At 50.3% G+C, this 18,276-nt stretch overlaps 2 protein-coding genes across 4 annotated transcripts in view; one reads left to right on the top strand and one right to left on the bottom strand.

Annotated features, from left to right (window-relative positions):
- Nucleotides 1-5,905, bottom strand: part of GLUL (glutamate-ammonia ligase) — a 17,134-nt gene extending 11,229 nt beyond the window's left edge. For all 3 annotated transcript variants that reach the window (XM_031047209.2, XM_031047210.2, XM_031047212.2), the window contains exons 1-2: nt 5,741-5,905; nt 3,284-3,452 (exon numbers count right to left, since the gene is read on the bottom strand). The gene's annotated coding sequence lies outside the window, so the exon portion shown is untranslated. The remainder of the gene's footprint in view (nt 1-3,283; nt 3,453-5,740) is intronic.
- On the top strand, nt 3,781-18,276 carry RGSL1 (regulator of G protein signaling like 1). Its single transcript, XM_031047191.2, is given in 18 exon segments — nt 3,781-3,793; nt 4,641-4,756; nt 4,967-5,083; nt 5,815-5,944; nt 6,885-6,989; nt 7,319-7,480; nt 7,640-8,442; nt 8,444-8,605; nt 9,166-9,228; nt 13,303-13,514; nt 14,159-14,289; nt 14,693-14,801; nt 16,147-16,260; nt 16,262-16,338; nt 16,802-16,864; nt 16,867-16,918; nt 17,384-17,510; nt 18,166-18,276. Coding segments are annotated over 18 exon segments (2,667 nt in total).

Raw genomic sequence — 18,276 nt, 5'->3', positions numbered from 1 at the left:
AGCACATGCCTTTCCCTGCAGTTGGAAGTCAGTCACAGTGTGCAGAGTTGTTTTTGTTGGGTTTTTTGGTTCTTTTTTATTAGTGCTGTTCACACTGCTAAATGCACTCCCAGCTAGGTCAGGGTCATGTTAGCTGGGGCTGGCAGATAATTTCAGCCTAATAAACCTCACAGCTCTGTAAGTGAGAGTGCAGAAATCCTCACATAGCTGCCCAGGTGGATTAAGTTGTAGGATCCGGGCCCAACATTGTAAATTATAAAACAGAACTGCGAAGTGCTGTTGTCCATATCCCTTCCTTATGACTGAACTAGGTCCCCATCCTTCCTCAACACATATTTAACCTGGACCGGTAAAGCCAACACACCTGGATATGGGTGTAAGCTTACACAAGTGATTTTGCCTTGGCTGAAGAAGAGGGAGACAAGCACAGAGCATGCTGCAGGGGCTGTCAGGTGTAACAGGTCAGAGCCCAGCCTTCGTGGTCTACCCCAAGCAAGGAAACTACAGACGGATGGCAATAGGCTCAAAAATACCTCTAATTAATATAAGGAAATACCGGAGATGTCCTTGCTAAGCAAACAAGTCTACACACCCAGAGCACTGAGCATGAAAATCATACATAAAAAATAATTCTAGTATGTTCAAGAAAGGAATTCGTATTTAAAGTTGAAGTGTGATACCTGAAACCTCAGACAATTCCTTAAAAACTTTAAGGTGCTATGGGCCAAAAAGTAATACACCCATTGCTAACAGTCTTTGAGGTGTCCTGAACTGTTTATATGAGAACAGGCTGAGGCTGTATGGAGGGAAACAAAAAAAACACCAAACAATCTTCTTCCGAAAGATCGCTTTGAGCATGTAATACCTACACTAGACAGAGAGCAGGTTTGTGCAGCAAGGTGCTTGCACCACTACCTTGTGCTGGGGCTTTCCAGCTTGCAAGGATTGTAGACGATCAGCTGAGACCAAAAGCAATGTTGAGGTATTCAATGTTGCCATGGGTCAGTGGGTGCCAACTGGAGCTGTGGGGGAAATAGCCCCACCATTCCTCCTGCCCCAAAGGGGCAGGTTGGCTTGCCTGGGGAGGCTGCAAGCAGCCAGTAACTGCAGACAGTGAGGCTGACCCTGTGGTTGGGCAGCCTTTGACTTTGCTATACTGGTTTATGTTGGGCAAGGATAAGAGACCCCATCCCCTTTGCCACCCCAGAAGTGTGATGCTCTGCCCTGGCAGAGGCAGCCTCAGGTCTGTCAAGGGTGGGATGCTCCCCATGCTAGGGGATCATAGAACCATAGAATAGTTAGAGTTGGAAAGGACCTTAAGATCATCTAGTTCCAACCCCCCTGCCATGGTCAGGGACACTTCACACTAAACCATGCCACCCAAGGCTCTGTCCAACCTGGCCTTGGACATTGCCATGGATGGAGCATTCACAGCTTCCTTGGGCAACACATTCCAGTGCCTCACCACCCTTACAGTAAATGCAGGACACAGGTAATTTGGACTTGGACAGTGGGGAGTGAGGCCCTTCTGACGTGTTTGGTGTTGCAACCCTATCCTTATCTATGTATAAATAGGGTCCAGCCACTGCACTCTTCTCTAAGATCCCTTCATGGGGAGCAGTTTCCGTGGTCTGTACTCATGTCCACCTATTTTTAAAGCCTCTTTTTTTTTTCCTGCAGGTTAGGCTGAGTGGAGCTCCATCCTGACAGACCTCTTGGGGTCTCCTCTTGGGGAGAGACTCCATGGAAATTGCTCTCTACACCCCCAGAGTAACTGTGTTGGCCTGTTTCTGCTCACAAGCTCGGTCCTTTCTCAGCAGAAACCAGAACAGCCCCAGTGAGGTCAGTTCAGAGGTGAACAGGCATCAGCAGAGCTGCATCAGTCTCTGAGTGTCTCCCTGGATATCTGTTCAGTTTCCAACTGGAAAATGTACTTTTTTGACGGTTACAATCTTTTCCTGAGGACTTTCGAGTCTTTCATGTGTGTGACAGCCACACCAGCTCATCCCTAGCGCTCTTCTCATCTCTCGGGTTTAGCACCACAAATTGTTTTGAATTTGTGAACAGAGCAGCACCTCCCCAGGGTCTCGCAGAACTCCTTCTGCCTAGCACCACTTGGTCAAGCAGATGTTTTAAGGCTCATGGCTACTCCTTCCCCATGTTAGTTTGGGGTATGGCATAGTGACCAGCTCACACATCCCCAAGCTGTGACAGAAGGAAGGTGAGTGCATCCCCAAAGGGCTGCGCTCAGCCCCATCCTAGAGCTGTCCTCACTCAGCAGCTGATGCAGGGCAGGCATTGCCAAGCTATCCTGCAGCAGTGCACAAGTCAGTCGTCACCCTCACCTCCCAAACCCAAAGCATCACCCAAAGTAGAGCATCCCTTTGTTGGCACCACCAGAACATACATCTCACGTGAACCCTGAGGACATGCACACCCCTTACTGCTGCTGAACCCAACAGCCTCAACCATGTGAACTAATACAATGTAGCCAGTGCCTTGCAGTGTGGCAGGACAGGACCTCCGCAAGTCACACACGTGTGCACAGGCAGTGCAGGCATGATCTCTAACAGGCTTTCACAAGTCTGTAATGTCCCTTCTGGCTTGGTACAGCACCAGTTATGCTCTTTGCACAGAACAGCGCAGTGATGTACAAAGGAATGAGCTGACTTACTCAGGGTTAGAGAGTAAGTCGGTGCCAATACCCCAAGATTGTCACGCTGGGGTCCCCAGCACCAGCCCCACAATTAATTATTAGCTGGCCGTGTACTGATTGCGGCTGCGGAGTCCCAAGTCTGAAACGCAGAGCCGTGTTGCTGCCGAGGACAGCCTCACGTTCCTGGTTTGACAGCGCCACCTGGTGACATGTGCTCGCTTTAGGGGACGCTGCGGGGTGCGCCAGGGAGTCTGCACACTGCTGTGTGGTTTATGCCCATGCTGGGGACAGTCATAGGGATTGCAGGCACAGCGACAGAAGGGGACATGACGCTGAACATAATGCAGCTGCGTTTTGTTAATGGCTAGAGCAAGGAAACTCAGGGCTGAAAGGTTGGCAGAATCTGTCCTGCAGCCAACCTCTTCGGCAAGCACAGAGAGATCTCCAGTATAGGAAAGGCCACAAAACCTCTGCTCCACACTCTCCACAGACCACAGACCCCTTCCCATTCCCACCAACAGCACTGAGCTACAGACAAGCACACCCACCTCTCTGCTGCAAGGCACATCAAAGACCCCAGCCACGATGGTGCCCAAAACCTGACACCACAGCATTACAAATACCCACCTGGGGTGCAGATTCCTCCTCAGGCCAAGGAAATAGGTTACTGCTGCTTCAAGAGAGACACAGTTTGTTCTTCCTTTTTCCTCTTCCCACTGGAAGGTCTTCAGGATTGGGTCTCAGCCCCAGATCTGATGAAGCAGGACAGCTAATACGAAATCTGCAGTTGCTCTGTCTGGGGCAGACATAGTGGGGTCTCATGAAATTTCCATCACTACCTGAGCAGATGTCCTGGTAGCAACCACACGCAGTGCTGAGGCACTACCCAGAACCCGGTTTGAAGGCAGGAAGTGGAGGTAGGGGAAGGGTTTAATTCCAGGACTGCCTAAGTGCGCTTGCAGAGCTGGAGATTACGAAAGCAATATTTCCCTGAAGGGCAACAAAAGAGAGAGGTGCAGAGAGCTATGTGGTCCTTGAGAGTCCTCTGAGAGTGCTCAGTAATCCCACCGAGAACTCACTAGGTAAGCATGGAATTCTATAACACATCCCAGGGACACGGCATCATGATGGCCACTGGTGAGTTACCTTTGCTGAAGGCTTCAGCCCCTCTAAGCATGCTCCAAAGGGAACAGCAGGGGAAAAGCAGTGTTAGCCCTCCAAAATGTGTGTTCTCCCTGTGACACATCTGTGCCTTCACTTAAGTGGACATTTTGAAGGACACCCACCCATCAGTGGGCTGATGCCAGCCCACTCTTCCTTTGCATCCAGATCTTTCAGACATGAATAAACCTTCACAGGATAGCAGGAGGTGCTGGGTGCTACTGACACAATGCCTTGATGTCCTGGGTGGAGGGGGTGGGTGTCTGCAGTGGTTGTCACTCTACCCAGAGGCACAACCTTCTCCCAGCCTGATGGTGCCTGCTAATTTGGGGTGATTTGCTATAAAAATCTGAGCAAGAGGACTCAGGTCACCAAGGCAGTGGGGGTGAAACAGCAGCACCAGAGCACAGTTTCTCTGCATGATAGTAGTTATGCCTGGTGTCTGGGTAAGGTGAAGGAGTAGTTTGTCACCTCCCACCGCAGCAACTCCTTTCTCCTGTCCTACAGATGCTACTGCAATTGTGCCCATCCTCCATGAATCATGAACCTTTCCTATTCAGGAAGCTGCCATTTGAACTTTCCAGCTCCTGCACGCAGCTGAACCTGGTGTTTTCCAAAACCCTGTGTCACACCCCCAGAGCAGATGGATGCACTAAGAACCAATTTTCAAGGACTGTCCCAGGTCCACATCGTCCTCTATGTGCACATGACAAACCCATACTGTACATTCCCTAGAGCTGTCCCTGTCAAAACTCATCCTTGGGTTCATATTTATATATGGGCAATACAAAGCCCAGGTAACTTTCTCTTTTCCCACTTGTAGCAACCATAGCCTCCACGGACATGGGGCTTCTGCTGAGAGATGATGTTTTTGTCGACTTTTTCAACACATTTCTGAATCTTCCTGTAAGTCCACTCTGCACCATAAAGCCCTTTTGAGCTCTTCTCATGTGACCTTCCAGCTTCTGTGGTGGTAAAGCCCCCAGGAAAATTGTGAATACACCACATACAGGCTGGAAAATGAGGGAAACCTGAGCACCTCAGATTGGAGATAGAGGTCTGCAGGGGAAGGTGATGCCCTTTCCTGTAGTAAGAACTAACTAGAACAGCTAGGCTATGGGCTCCCATGCCACCCTCCATCTCTTTCAGATCTCCCCTTTCCTTTCAATGCAGGTTTTTGGCCAGACACCCATTTATATCAGCACTACAGGCCAGTGGAACCTCTGGCCAGAGGTGCCAAGCCATCTGATGAGAAAATGCCTCTTTGTGAGGAGGGAAGAAGGAGGAAGGGCAGAGAGCAGGGGGAAGGGAAGAGCTGTCCTCTCATTACAAAGGCCACTCTCTGGCTCTCCTGTTCATGCAGTGGGGGATTATTTCAGATGCAGGCATCATTTTGCCTTTAAGCCTTGGGAGAAGCACAAGCCATTTAAAATCCTGGTGCAGCTTATGGGGTCTGTAAAGCCCTCCATAAACACTGATAGCTGGAGTTGAGAGCATATGTGGTGGCAGAGAAGGACAACACAAACATGATCCCTTAGCACCCTGTGTCCCTCCTGAATTCATCAGGAGTGAAGTCCCGTTGATTCTCAAACTGGCTCAGCCCTCTCCATGGACATCCCACTTCCCCACAGTTGTAAGCACCATTTGCAGTGCTCAGATCCTGTAGCAAAAGGGAACCTGCTCCTCTTGGTGCTGCTGGGAAGCTGCCTTGCCTTCTTGTCTGGGCTCTGGGAAAGTGGGCAGGCTGCATGCAGCCCAGAGTCTCCCCTGGTCTGCAGGCAGAGCTCATGGAGATGAGGGCAGGGTCTATAGCTTGAGTATCCCCATTCTTTCGCAGCAGGGGGATGGCTTGCATCACTCACCATCTAACAACAGGGCACCTTCCCCTGCCTCCTTCTGCCATAGCAGCAGCCCTTTACTTACCGTAATCCCCAGGCAAGAGACGGCTCCTGGCTCACAGTCTAATCCTCTCCTTGGGTGTGGGGATTGCAATGCAGGATCTCAGTCCCCCGGCTTTACTGGCTTGGCTGGAAAAGCACCGTCTGCCTCACTTCTGCAAATCCAGCCTTTGCCTCCACCTCGTCCTCTGCCAGAAGCTCCTGGGTTTCGGTCGGTCGGGGGAAGCAGGTGAGTCATCGCGGCACAGGGGAAATCGGATTGGCTTCACCACAGCTGGGCTTCCTCTCACTGGGGCTGTCACCACCTGGTGCCTGCCCAGCGGTCCTGCCTCTGCTCTGGGTTAAAAAGCCATTGCAGGGCCCAGGGTTTCCACAGGATGAATGGGGCTTTATCCTGCAGCCTTTTTAGTACTGGCTCTCCTCCTCTGTGAAGTTGAGCTGAGATAGCTGCTTAGCAGGGTTTACCATGCAGTTCATGGGTGGAGGAGGGCTGGAGAGCATGGGCATGGGAAACTGAGGTGCTGACATTTCAGGTTTGCTGCGATGGGGATGCCCAAGCCTCTCACACTGTATTACTTCATCACTTCTTGTCTGATGAATGCTGCACTGTGAAAACAGGCCTGTGCCATGGTTTGTCTTACCAGTAGCAAGTCTGTGCTCAGTTTACCCCTAAAATGAGCCATCTCAGCCCAGCCAACTGCTTTGCCAGCTTACATGTCAACACAAGGGAAGGCCACTGGAAAGCAAGCTATGGCAGCAGGTATGCAGGAAAAAAAAAAAGTCATCAAAGCTTGCTCCTGTGCTGTTTCTGAGTGCATTGCTGCTTCTTGTCCAGTTGGGTAGAACATTAAGCTGAAGAAAGTTGAGAGCAAGCCCCAAACTCAAGCAAAAAAGATGGATGTTTGCAAGGGGAAGAGGCATGATAGCTGGGTAGACTATCACCGACATAAGCAGGTTGCCCTTGCAAACATCATGCGCGCGCCACACAGCCTGTCTGAAACTCACATTTCAGTATGATTTGCTGGTATCCTCCCTCACAGCACTGCTGCCCTACAGCAGCCTCTGTCAGGGAGGCCCTCTGGGGGGTGCTAATGGGACCTGGAGGGCTTTCTTGGCCACTGGTTCTTTCTTTGCATGCAACCCTGATGCTGTGCTCTGCACTCTGACAGCAAAATTGCTGAACTGGCAAAGCGCTGACTGGTGGCTACTGGAAAAGTGCATCAGTGGGAGCCAGGCCATGTGGCACTTTCAGGCCTTCATCCGAGGAATGGCAGGTGGGTACAGGATGCTCCACAGCCATGCCTCACCCAGCTGTTGGCAAGCTGCCCAGTGGGACACAGGCACAGAGCTGGGGGCATGGGTAAGGACCAGTGGACAGGGGACACTGCAAACCTAGGTAAAGCTGTTGAAGATGTGCCAGCAACAGAGCTCCAGATGGGCTGTGTACACTAGGATATATAACTATGGTGCTTCTGTATACTGCTCCCTTGTGTCATCCAGGCAATCTTTCCTTCTTTCTTTTTTTTAAAAACACAAGCTGCTTCGCTCATCTGTGGAGCTTTCAGGGACTCCCTCCAAATCCTGTCCCTTATCTGATCTGTAGGGGAAGAACTGACCAACTTCTGGCTCACCACTGAAAGGCTCCTGGGGCTTGATGAGTCAGATGAAAGGCAGAGGGATCTCTACCTGTCCTTGTTCAACAGGCTGAAGGCCACTCACCTGCGTGAAGGCTCTAGTGTCATCACTCTCTGCAGGACCATCACTGGTATGAACCATGGAAGCTGGGGTTGAACAGTGCCCTTCTAGAGAGGTGAACTTTTCTGGATGCTCCCATGTAGTTGGAATACTATCAACACTTTTCTTTGGCTGGAGAGCGGTCTGAATGGAGCCATCTCCCCACCATAATCCCTGGTACCTATTTCAGGATCACTGCCGAAAGCCAGGCACATTCAGTCCATCAGCACCAGGAGAGAGATCCTAAGGAAGATGCAGGAACAGGCCCTTTTTACAATTCAGAGTTACTGGCTCCCTAAATTCTTCATCCACTGCAAGATGGGCATGAAGGAAGAGAAATTGTGCTGGCCTTTGCTGCAGGAATATCAGGAGCGTTTATTATGGGCCAAATCAGAGTAGCCCTCAGGCTTTTCAAAAAATCTTTTCACAATGCATATTAAAAGGAGTCAGGGTTTGTCAGGGCCCTACTGCAGCAAGAAGGCCAAAGTGGAGATCTGGGCTCTAGTCAGGGAAGTAAGAGACATCCAACAAATGAAGATGCCCAGTTTTCAAGTGCAACCAGAAAGGCAACCAGGGCCAGCTGGGAGCACAAAGGAATCTTCTCTGGATAAGAATGCTTTGGAATCAGTTCCACAGCAGTCAGAGAATCCTGCAAACCCTGCCTTTGGAGGCAAAGGAGGAGCAACCTGTCACCAACGACCCAGACCTAACACAGAGCAGGTTCATCACCTGAAAGACCTCTGTAAAGAGAAAGTCCTCTCTAACTTGTGTTCCTCTGCACCTGTTACCCATTTGCCATCCCTGGAAAAGCCAGTCAAGACCTTGGGTCTTCTTCCCTGGGCCCTTTGTGCTGAGACCTGTGCAGGACGGCCCTTCAGGGATTTCTTGAAGTGCCAGGACCGGCCCATGGAGACTCTTTTCCTGGACCTGTGGCATGACCTGGAGGAATTTCTATCTGCGGCACTGGACCCCAGCAGAGAAAATAATTTCTTCCTTGCGTCATTTGACTGGGGAGAAGATATGCAAGACCTACCTGGAGGAGGGCACCGTTCAGCAGCTTCCCTTGGAAACCAGAACCCTCAGGAGGCTGAAGAACCATCTGATGTCTGGAGAGTTCTCCCCCTGGATATTCAGAGCCCAGGAGGAGATTTGCAAGGTACAGAGCAATGCTGGCAGTGGTCAGGCTGGGAGGGAGAGCTAGCCTTGGCACCCCTGGGCTGGTGTGAGGGCTCTGGGCATTCGTAAGAATAGAGGTATTTGAGAGAAAAAGAATATTAGGAAAGGAAAAGACTTACAGACATAAGCCACCTTATGCTAGAGGCAGTGATCAGGATGCACAATGTCAATGGAAAGGAGCATCCTCACTGTCTTGCTGGGCAGTAGAGCAGAGATGAGGAATGCATTTAGCAGCTAGTGACCTTAGTTGTTGATGCACACACTAAGGGCCAGGGGGATGGCAGGGCAGAGGCCATCCTTTCGCACCTGAGTTAGCGGTTCTAGCACAACACAAGTAAAACACATTTAAAACCCAAGCCCTTCTGAGCAGCTTCTGAGCAGCCCAATGGACCACTCTGGATGTACAGCCCCTGACTGAGCTGTCCTGGGCATCTAAGTGAGGTGTACCCTGCCCACAGCATCACCACTGCAACTCAGGGTACAGTAGGCAATTGCTGCTGGAGCACTGACTGAGGATAGCCCACCTTTGCTTCTCCACAGGTGCTCTACGGCTTCTATGAGGAATTTCTGGCTGATGATGACAGGACATTCCTTCACTTTATGGTAAAGGTGATGCACAGGGAACATGGACACCCTCATGGGGTGAGCAGGCACCAGTGGGGAGATGAAAAGTGGGAGAGAGGGAAGGAGAAGAAGACAAGAATTAGCTGCAGTGGTCTAGCACCCCACAGTGTCCCTAGCCAATACTGTTACAGGGTGATACAGCAAAACCTGCCTTACTCAGGCTGCCTGGAGCAGTGATTCTCAGCTCTTCCACCACAGCATCCCATAAGTCAACAGCACTTCAGGCACACCCTGCAAAAGCTCCCATGAGATGGACCATGACCTGGCCCAAAAGCAGGGAGAAATTTAAATGCAGTCTTTCAGGATAGGCAGGGGTGAAATCAGCAGCAGGCAATGCACTCAGATTCTCACTTCTAGGAATTAACTCTTCCCCTTTTTTCCTTGCCCACAGCAAATACTGCTATTAATATGACTCATGCAAACACATGTGTATGCCCCTGTCCGCACACAAGCACCTGGCCAGCAGGCTGGGGGAAGAGATCATGCAGCCTGTTAGTGTATGATTCAACTACACTCAAGGTTTCCATGTTTTTTTTTTTCCACTGTGTAAAGGGATGATTTAAGCAAGCAGTCACACAAGCACTCATCTTCGTGGCAGTGGAAATCCCACTAATACCTCATGTTTATTAACAACCTAAATACCAGCCTTACACCCATAAGCCTCCTTACAGACAGAAACCCTCAAGCATCCCACCTGCTTGGGTCCCCTCACAACCCACACAGGCAGTCTTGCCCACTGCAGACAGTGTTCTTCAAACTATTAGATCTTTCACCAAACTGCAACATAAAATCAGCAGATGAGCCTGGAAATGGTAAGGAGAGGCTGTCAGGGCTAGTGCCCCCAAAGACCTGGCTTGCAGAGATGCTAGTGTCCCTGTAGGCAGATAGGGCCTGGCAGCTGGAAGATATCGTGCTGTACGAAAAGATAAGACCCCTCTCCAGGTAGCCAATAGCGTTCAGGTGATGAGGCGGAAATGACATCGTAGACCTAGGTTACTGTTGTGGTTTAAACCAAGTCCCCCAACTCCCTGAGAGTTAGGAAGGAAAATCCAAAGAATGTAGCCCTCACGGATTGAGATAAGAACGGTTTAATAGCTAAGGCATAACACAATGATAATGATACAGCCAACAACAAGCGAAAAGAATACAACACCCCACCAGCCACCGACCCATAACTCACTCCACCCTGCCTGGCCGAGCACCGCGTGCTCCCTCCTCCATTTTCCTCCAGACCTCTACCCCTCCAGCCCTCTCTTTCCCAGTATGCATCCTGGGCATCACGTGCTATGGTATGGAATACCTCATTGGCTAGCCTGGCTCAGGTGTCCTGTCTCTCCTTCCTCCCGGACTCCCCTCCTCCTCCTGGCTGAAAAAAAAAAAAACCTTGAACAAAAAACACCCTCAAAACATGCTCAAACCAGGACATTATCCACCCCTTATTCCGTACCATTCATGTCATGCCCAGATCCCACATTTTCAATACACCATCACTCTTAAGTCCACCCCTCGATCATGAGTCAATCTCTATGTTGCATCTCTGGACTGATGGCCTGAAGTATCTGGGCCCACCAGGCTCAAAATCATTCACCATCCCCTTCAGCAGTTCTACAGCTTGCTGCTGGGGACTCCATACAGCTGCCTTCCACTTCCAATGCTTCCAAAGCACTGGAGGGGCCCAGTGGATCAGATACTTGGCCATACTGTCCCACGTGCCCTGCCACTCATGACTGTTCAGCCTTGGGGACAGTCTCCTGGTGCTCCTATATACTTGTCTAACCTTAGACAAGACCCAAACCTGATTCTGCTTAACTTTTGCAACTGGGGCTGATGTAGCTGCCCTGCTTGCCAGTTCTCCCACGACCAGCTTCTCTTCTCCCGAGTCCGGATCTTCCTCCTCTGCCTTGCTGGGAAGTGCTGCCTGGTCTCCTGTATCCTGCTGGGGCTCGGCGGGTGACTTCCGGGGAATATTCTCGGCTGCTGCGGGGTTCGGAACAGCGGAGGGACTCGGTTCCTCCACTGCCTTGCTGGGAAGTGCTGCGTGGTCTCCTGCATCCTGCTGGGGCTCGGCGGGTGACTTCCAGGGGACACTCTCGGCCGTCGGAGGGTCGGGAACGGCCGCGGGACTCACCCCCCCCGCTGCGTGATCCTGCCGCTCAGCTACCGCCCTGCTCCGCTTCTCCCCCGCCTGCTCCCGCTGCTCTGCCACAGCCGTTTGGTTCACCGTGCTGCTCTCCCTGGCAGCCTCAGCTGCCGGCAGCTCCCAGGGCCGCTCCTTCCCGGCTTCACGCAGCCTCACACAGATGAGGATAAGGACAAGGACGGCGAAGAGCAGCGGGACGGCCTGGTACAAGTCCGAGTCTATGGCCACATCCATCCCCCCCTGCTGCCGGAGCCCCACCGTATTACAAGCCTCCGACACAAAGTACAGTGAAACAAAAGCTTTAGCCCAAGCCCCATGATCGACAAACACAAACACATCCAATCCATACACAAAGTACCCGGCAAAATCCTGAAACCGCGAGATCCAGAGAAAAACCTCTAAGAGCCAATAAATCAGCATTGTGACAAGAGACCATAAATCCGCTCAGATCTGTTCTTATCTCAAACCCTCGGGCCCCACGTTGGGCACTAAAAAACTGTCGTGGTTTAAACCAAGTCCCCCAACTCCCTGAGAGTTAGGAAGGAAAATCCAAAGAATGTAGCCCTCACGGATTGAGATAAGAACGGTTTAATAGCTAAGGCATAACACAATGATAATGATACAGCCAACAACAAGTGAAAAGAATACAACACCCCACCAGCCACCGACCCATAACTCACTCCACCCTGCCTGGCCGAGCACCGCGTGCTCCCTCCTCCATTTTCCTCCAGACCTCTACCCCTCCAGCCCTCTCTTTCCCAGTATGCATCCTGGGCATCACGTGCTATGGTATGGAATACCTCATTGGCTAGCCTGGCTCAGGTGTCCTGTCTCTCCTTCCTCCCGGACTCCCCTCCTCCTCCTGGCTGAAAAAAAAAAAACCTTAAACAAAAAACACCCTCAAAACATGCTCAAACCAGGACAGTTATATAACACCGTGTTCTCTCTCAATAAACACCATTTGCCGTCCACCACATTGGTGTCTGTGAGCATTTGGACCGAGCAGCCAAGGGTAGGCCGTTGCACTGTTCCTGAACTAGGTAGTCACGCCTTTCGAAGACAACATGTCCCAGTCAGCAAGAGCTGAGCATTTTGGAAGTCAGCTGGCAGCTCCTGACCCTGATTCATAAATGCTCTTGGTTGTACGTTAATCAGCTGCCCAGGTTTTTAAGCAGCTCTTGTCAAGGATATCACTGCTCAGAGCACAGGGCTGGTCTGGGAGTGCAATTAGCACTTCAGCAGGTGTCAAGGCCATGCTCCCTGCAGGCACTATTCCCTAAGCCAAACTCCTCCTGGAGACCACCACAGTGATGACAGGGATACTTCTCGGGGGTTTAGCAACGTTATTTTTGGTGCTTGCTCTCAGCTGCATGTATCTTGGTCAGAAAACAGCCACTCTGACCTTGCTGCTTGGTGAGTCATGCAAACTGCTTACCAGTGGCAAGGGCCAAAACCTGCAGGAGGGTCTCAGTGGTGGGCAATGGAAGTACTCACATGGCACTGGCCAGAGCCAGCCCCAGACACAGCAGCCAAACAAAAAGGCAGATGAGGTTACCTGTCTGCCCAGGGTTGTTTTCAGCCCTCCTGGGTGGACACTGATCTCTTCAAGGAAGCTGCTGCCTTGACAGTCAAGCTGTTGTCTGGACTACCTGGAGGACCTACTGCATGTCCCTGGTATGACCCAGCAGCAAGCAGATGTGAGCCAGCTTTAAGAAGCTGCAGAGATATGGTTAAGATCTATGCTGAGCTTTAAACTCCTGAGAGTTTAAAGCTAGAGCAGAGATCTAACTTGGGTAGCTTTGTACTGTAAAGCACAGTAAACCATGCAGCTAGCTCATGAGGCACAGTGCAGGAGCAACTCCTCAGGTGGGGTATGTCCCCTGTGCAATCAGCTTCTGCTCTTCTCCCTATAGTCTCTGCAAAGCAATGTCCCGATGCCTGAGATGCAAGACCACACTGTTGGGAAAGAAGAACGTTTCCTCCTGTCCCAGAGGATAAACCAGTCCTTGAAGTTGAGCCAGGCCTTGCATGGCACAAGGAATTTGCAAGGTCTCTCCTCCAAGCACTGGCAATTAATTGCCACTCAGGACCTCCGAAATGGGGGCTCCACCCAGGCAGAGATGGAACCTCTTCTGTGCAACACCAGTAAGAGGGGGCTCTGAATTTCTGCTGTAGTTCATGTTGACTCAAACTGATAAAGCATACTTTGTGCACCCGTGGTGACCAATGCCTGTAGCACACAGATGCATTACTGTATTGCTGACTGGGCATGGACATTGTGGAGCCATTTGGGACAGAATATATGGGAGCTATCAGCTAAAGTCCAAGCTTTGGCAGTGACCTATGGGCCAAATTCCCTCCTGCTAGAACCAGAGGTACCAAATACTACATCCCTGCTCTAGCCTGTGTCACTAGATCAAATGAAATCTGCAGCAAAGCAACTGAAATCCAAAGCCACTGACAGCCATTGTCACCCCATTTCCAGATCTTTACGCTCTCCTGTGGCCATGCTGGTACAACACCTCAGTTTTGTTTTCTCAAATTATCTTTTGGGAATGACATCAAGTTTCTAGGCACCTATCAGTGATAGCAGTCACTGTAGCAACTCTTAGTGGGGGCTCAGTCATACCTGAGAAATGCAGTGTCACAAATAGATCATAGGAACAAGATACACAAGGGGAAAGAAAAGGTGAGTAACAATTACAATACATCACTAAAAACAAGTTCTGAAGGGCTGTTAAAGCCAGAAGGAATGAACATGGGATCTTTCCCCTCTTCTCTATCTGATGCAGACTCCCAGAAGATGATGTCAAATGAACTGGCTGTTCACAAACCTTCACTGACTTTGGATAGCCCAAGCAACGAAGGTGAGCTTTTAAGTCTCAAAAGCCCATCAGTTGGTCAGTCCAGTCTGAGCAGGCTGGTAGCAGGGTGGGCTACAACCATTATGCCCTTGCAGGTGCTCCAGCATACCCTTCGGGGAGTGGACAAACAGAGGTCTTCCCTGCTTGTTTCCCATTATCTAGTAGAACATCTCCAGAAGGAGAGGCCTAGCCACCCTTGAAAGGCATGTATTTTGGGGTGTTAATCCAGCCAGAGAAAGTGGGAGGGCTTCTCTGAAGCAGATGCTGAGGAGGTCAAACCATGCGAGGTGAAGAGTTGCCACAACACCACTGTCTCCTGCACTGGGTTCACCATGCAGACAACAGCATGGTGGCTCTGGGGTCTTTTGCCCTGTGGCCAGTTGTGAGCAGGCTCTGGCTGTCATTTGAGGAAGGGGCCAACCCTGTTCTGTCCACACAGCTGTTGAACACAAGAGCAAAAAGAAGAGGACTCTTCCTGTGAGAAAAAACAAATCAAACATAATGAAGTCTGCTTCTGCTGTAGTAGCTAACTCATCTAGAAGATTCAGGTCTGGCACCTTGCAGCACAGGGCTTTGCTGGTTTTTGCTACTTCCACTCTTTCAGGAAGCAGATTTTTCACGGAGCTTTCTTGTAGTGTCACTGCTCCCTTGCTTCCTCATTGGGCCTTCTCAGATGTAGAGACCCCATGGGTCTGAACTGTAGTTACCAAGGAAAGAAGAAAACTATTTTAACACCCCCCCACACACACACACTACAGTTCAGATTTATTTCTCACACCTTGTGCCTGCCTCATGCAATTCATCCTCAATCACACCCTGGCATGGCACCTGTACTACAGCTGGGCAGCTCTCAGATTCCCAGAAAAATCGCTTAGAACCATCCTGTGACCACACTTAAATCTCCATACTCACTGACCGCGTGAATGTCCATATAGCTCATGTTTCGCCTCCTGGGAATACTCCAGGCATGAATCCTTGCAGTTCCACCCTGGGATATAAATGGTAATCAGGACCCAAGTCCCAAGTAAGAGCAGCTCTTATTGTTACTTGTGAAAGTCAGTCTCGGGAGCCATACCTAAAGCACATATTTGACCCAACCCACTGAACTTCAAAGGAGTTCTTTCTAACCCCATAAATGACCTGAAATCCCAGTCCACTTTGAGCTCTGGTTTTCCAAAGCTCCGCTGAATCCTTTCAATGTCGCCATCCTCTGGCTTTGCATCTATTGATGATCTCTCGATGTACCAGCTGCAAAAAGTGAAGGCTTTCCACCCCAGAGCACCCCCTTCATGGCCAAATGCATGAAGCCCTCTGCTATTCAGAGGCAAACTGTTGTTTATTCTCAGTAAGAGAGAGAAGACCACATGCTCCTTCTCCCACTAGTCCCTCCAGGTGCCCCCTCCTTACCTGCCTCCCTCCCTTGGTCTCTGTGGGGCTGCTCAGTCCATTTGCAGATTCTGAGGTCTCCATCACAGTCCCAGAGTCCTGCCTTCTTCTTGGCTCCCTGAAGCCTCAGCCTCTTTTTCAGGCTGAGACCAGTTCCCTTGGATATATGGCAAGCAAAGCTGTTTGACAGGTGCACCTACATCAGAAAAAAATCAGCTTGTCAGAAGAATTCCCTCCCTGGATTCCCAGTGGCTCAGTGGATGATGAACTTTAAAGTCTTTTCAAACCTTAACCATTCTATGGGTCAGACAGACAAGGGAGGCTGTGCTCTACTGGTACCTTTGCTGGCCCATCTGTTTGCATATCGCACACACCACTTATCCACATATTTCTAGCTCTTCTTCAGCTGTGTCTTTCTTGTTGGAAAAGCAAGCACAGAGGTCCTGGGTATTTTCCAGGTCACTGGAGGCACAGAGATCACATCGCCTGGTGTTTCCTCCTCTAAAGGCACTTAATGAAAATGCTGCACAACCCTCACCAGCTGCAGTTCTTCAAGCAGTTCCATGAGGAGCACAACACAGATAAGCTACTGCATTTCTGGATGGCTGTGGAGAAGCTAGCCAGAGACCAACCCAGAGATAAAGAGCTTCGTTATTAACAGCATTGTCAGAAATTACTTTCATGCTGAAACCCCAGCTGGTAGGCACCCTCCCATCCCATACTTTACCCCTTTCATCATAAAATCCTCCTTCCTGAGCTGGGTGCTAGTTGCAGATTTTATATCCTCTTGCAGGGACTTGCCAATTCCTCTTTCCCATCCAGTGAAGCATTTATTTGCTGAGGCCTTCCACTGCCACTTACAGTTCTAGAAAGGTGGCTTTTTCATTGGCAGGATCTACAGATCAACACCTGCAACATGCAATTCCTGTGGTGGCAGAATTAGCTCTTCCCTATCTTGTCTCCTTTGGATGCTCTCAAAGTCACAGCTTCACTCCCAAAGTATGCAATTAGTGCAGTGCAGAAAAAAAAAAGGATGAGAACCAAAGTCAGCAAACAGCAGAGAGGGCAGGCAATGGTGGGACAGGGTGAGGGTAGGAAGAGATGTCATGGTGGCTAATGGGTGGCAGTCAGGGGCAGGCAGTGACCACACTGTCTCTTCCAGAAGAGCATCTGAACTGCCACAATTCTACCACCAAAGAAATAAATGAGGCTGAGGCAGTCAACCCCACATGTTGATGACAGCACAGATCTTTGTCCAGAAAACAGTGGTAAAACAATGGTGAGCACACAGGTCAAGCTGGTTCCTTAAGCCCAGTGGTTATACAAACACACCCTTCCCAAACATCCATCCCACCCCAAGGTGACAAACAGCAATTGCTACAAACATATTTCCCAATGAACTTTCAGCTGGTCCATCAAAATCCCAGCCAGGCCCTCTCCTCAGCAAAACTGCTGCTGAAGCTGTTTTTACCTGTGCAAGGCCAGCAAGGCTTGTCCTATGGGGGCAAAATCACTGTTTGGCTAGCAGGATGCTGGTCTGGAGGGGGCAACATGCTGCAGATAAGCAGGGCAGACACCTACAAGCCTGCTATGTGTAAGAACAGAGCCCATGGAGGATATTTACCCTTTTCGCCCACCATGTTCTATTCCCCAACCTGCTCCAAGCATATGAGTCCAGTGGGACCCCAACCTTAGAGCTACCCCCATCAGCTGCCCCCCAAGCTTAGCCACCATCCCATGAAAGTTCTGCCCTCATCATGCATCTGGATGCCAGCAACATGCAGCCAAAAAAGGAAGTTACTTTTCTCAAAAGGAAAGTCACCATCATCAGCAAACTCTTCTTGAACTCTGACATTCTGCCCAAATTGTGGGTAAGATCCTGGGACCCATCCAGGAAAGCTGGAGTCTGCTGTCTGCTCATTGCTCAAGACCATTGCATCACAGCTGAGAGGGACTGTGGGGAAAGGGGAACCAGGCAGACGTCTGGATCTGCTCCAACAAAGTATGCTGTGAATCTTCAAGAGCATGCTCTGAAGCTTGGGACCTCCACTTGGGCTCCACAGGATGGGAAGCAATCCATCACCAGATCCACGTTAGCACATGACGCAGGTAGTCTGAGAACAAGTGTGTGGACAAGGAGACGGTGAAATCCCCTACCTGCCAGAGAAATGCCAGAGCTGAAGCACCAGGATGGGTGCTGCATGCCACCAATTCAGTCTTCTCACTCTCCAGAGAAAAAGGTCACTGACATCCCCTCCTCACTGCAGCCACCTCTTCTTGCTGTAGCCATGGGTGTATCTTTCCCATTGGAAAGCACAGCATAGTGCTTTCCACAGAAATCCAGGGGGGATACTACCCTTTTATCTGGGACAGTCAGCTAGGATGTAACTAGTCTCTCTTCTTAGAAACTGCTGAAATGCAAAGTGGGGTCAGGGAGAGAAACATGCTTCTAGGGCCCATCAGAGATGCCACAAACTCCTTTGGTCAAGAAGGGTCTCTTCTATGGCCAGGTAAACATCTCTGAAGAAGAGAGATTTTATCTGGAATTTATCTTCCAAGAAGCTACCAAACTGTGTCATCTACCACAAAACCAAGGTCATCATCTTCCCTGTCCTGATACACTCCTGGAGAAGGTAG

Source organism: Melopsittacus undulatus, chromosome 6 (genome assembly GCF_012275295.1).
Source record: "Melopsittacus undulatus isolate bMelUnd1 chromosome 6, bMelUnd1.mat.Z, whole genome shotgun sequence".
Taxonomy (NCBI): domain Eukaryota; kingdom Metazoa; phylum Chordata; class Aves; order Psittaciformes; family Psittaculidae; genus Melopsittacus; species Melopsittacus undulatus.
This window is presented reverse-complemented; position numbering and strand designations above follow the sequence as displayed.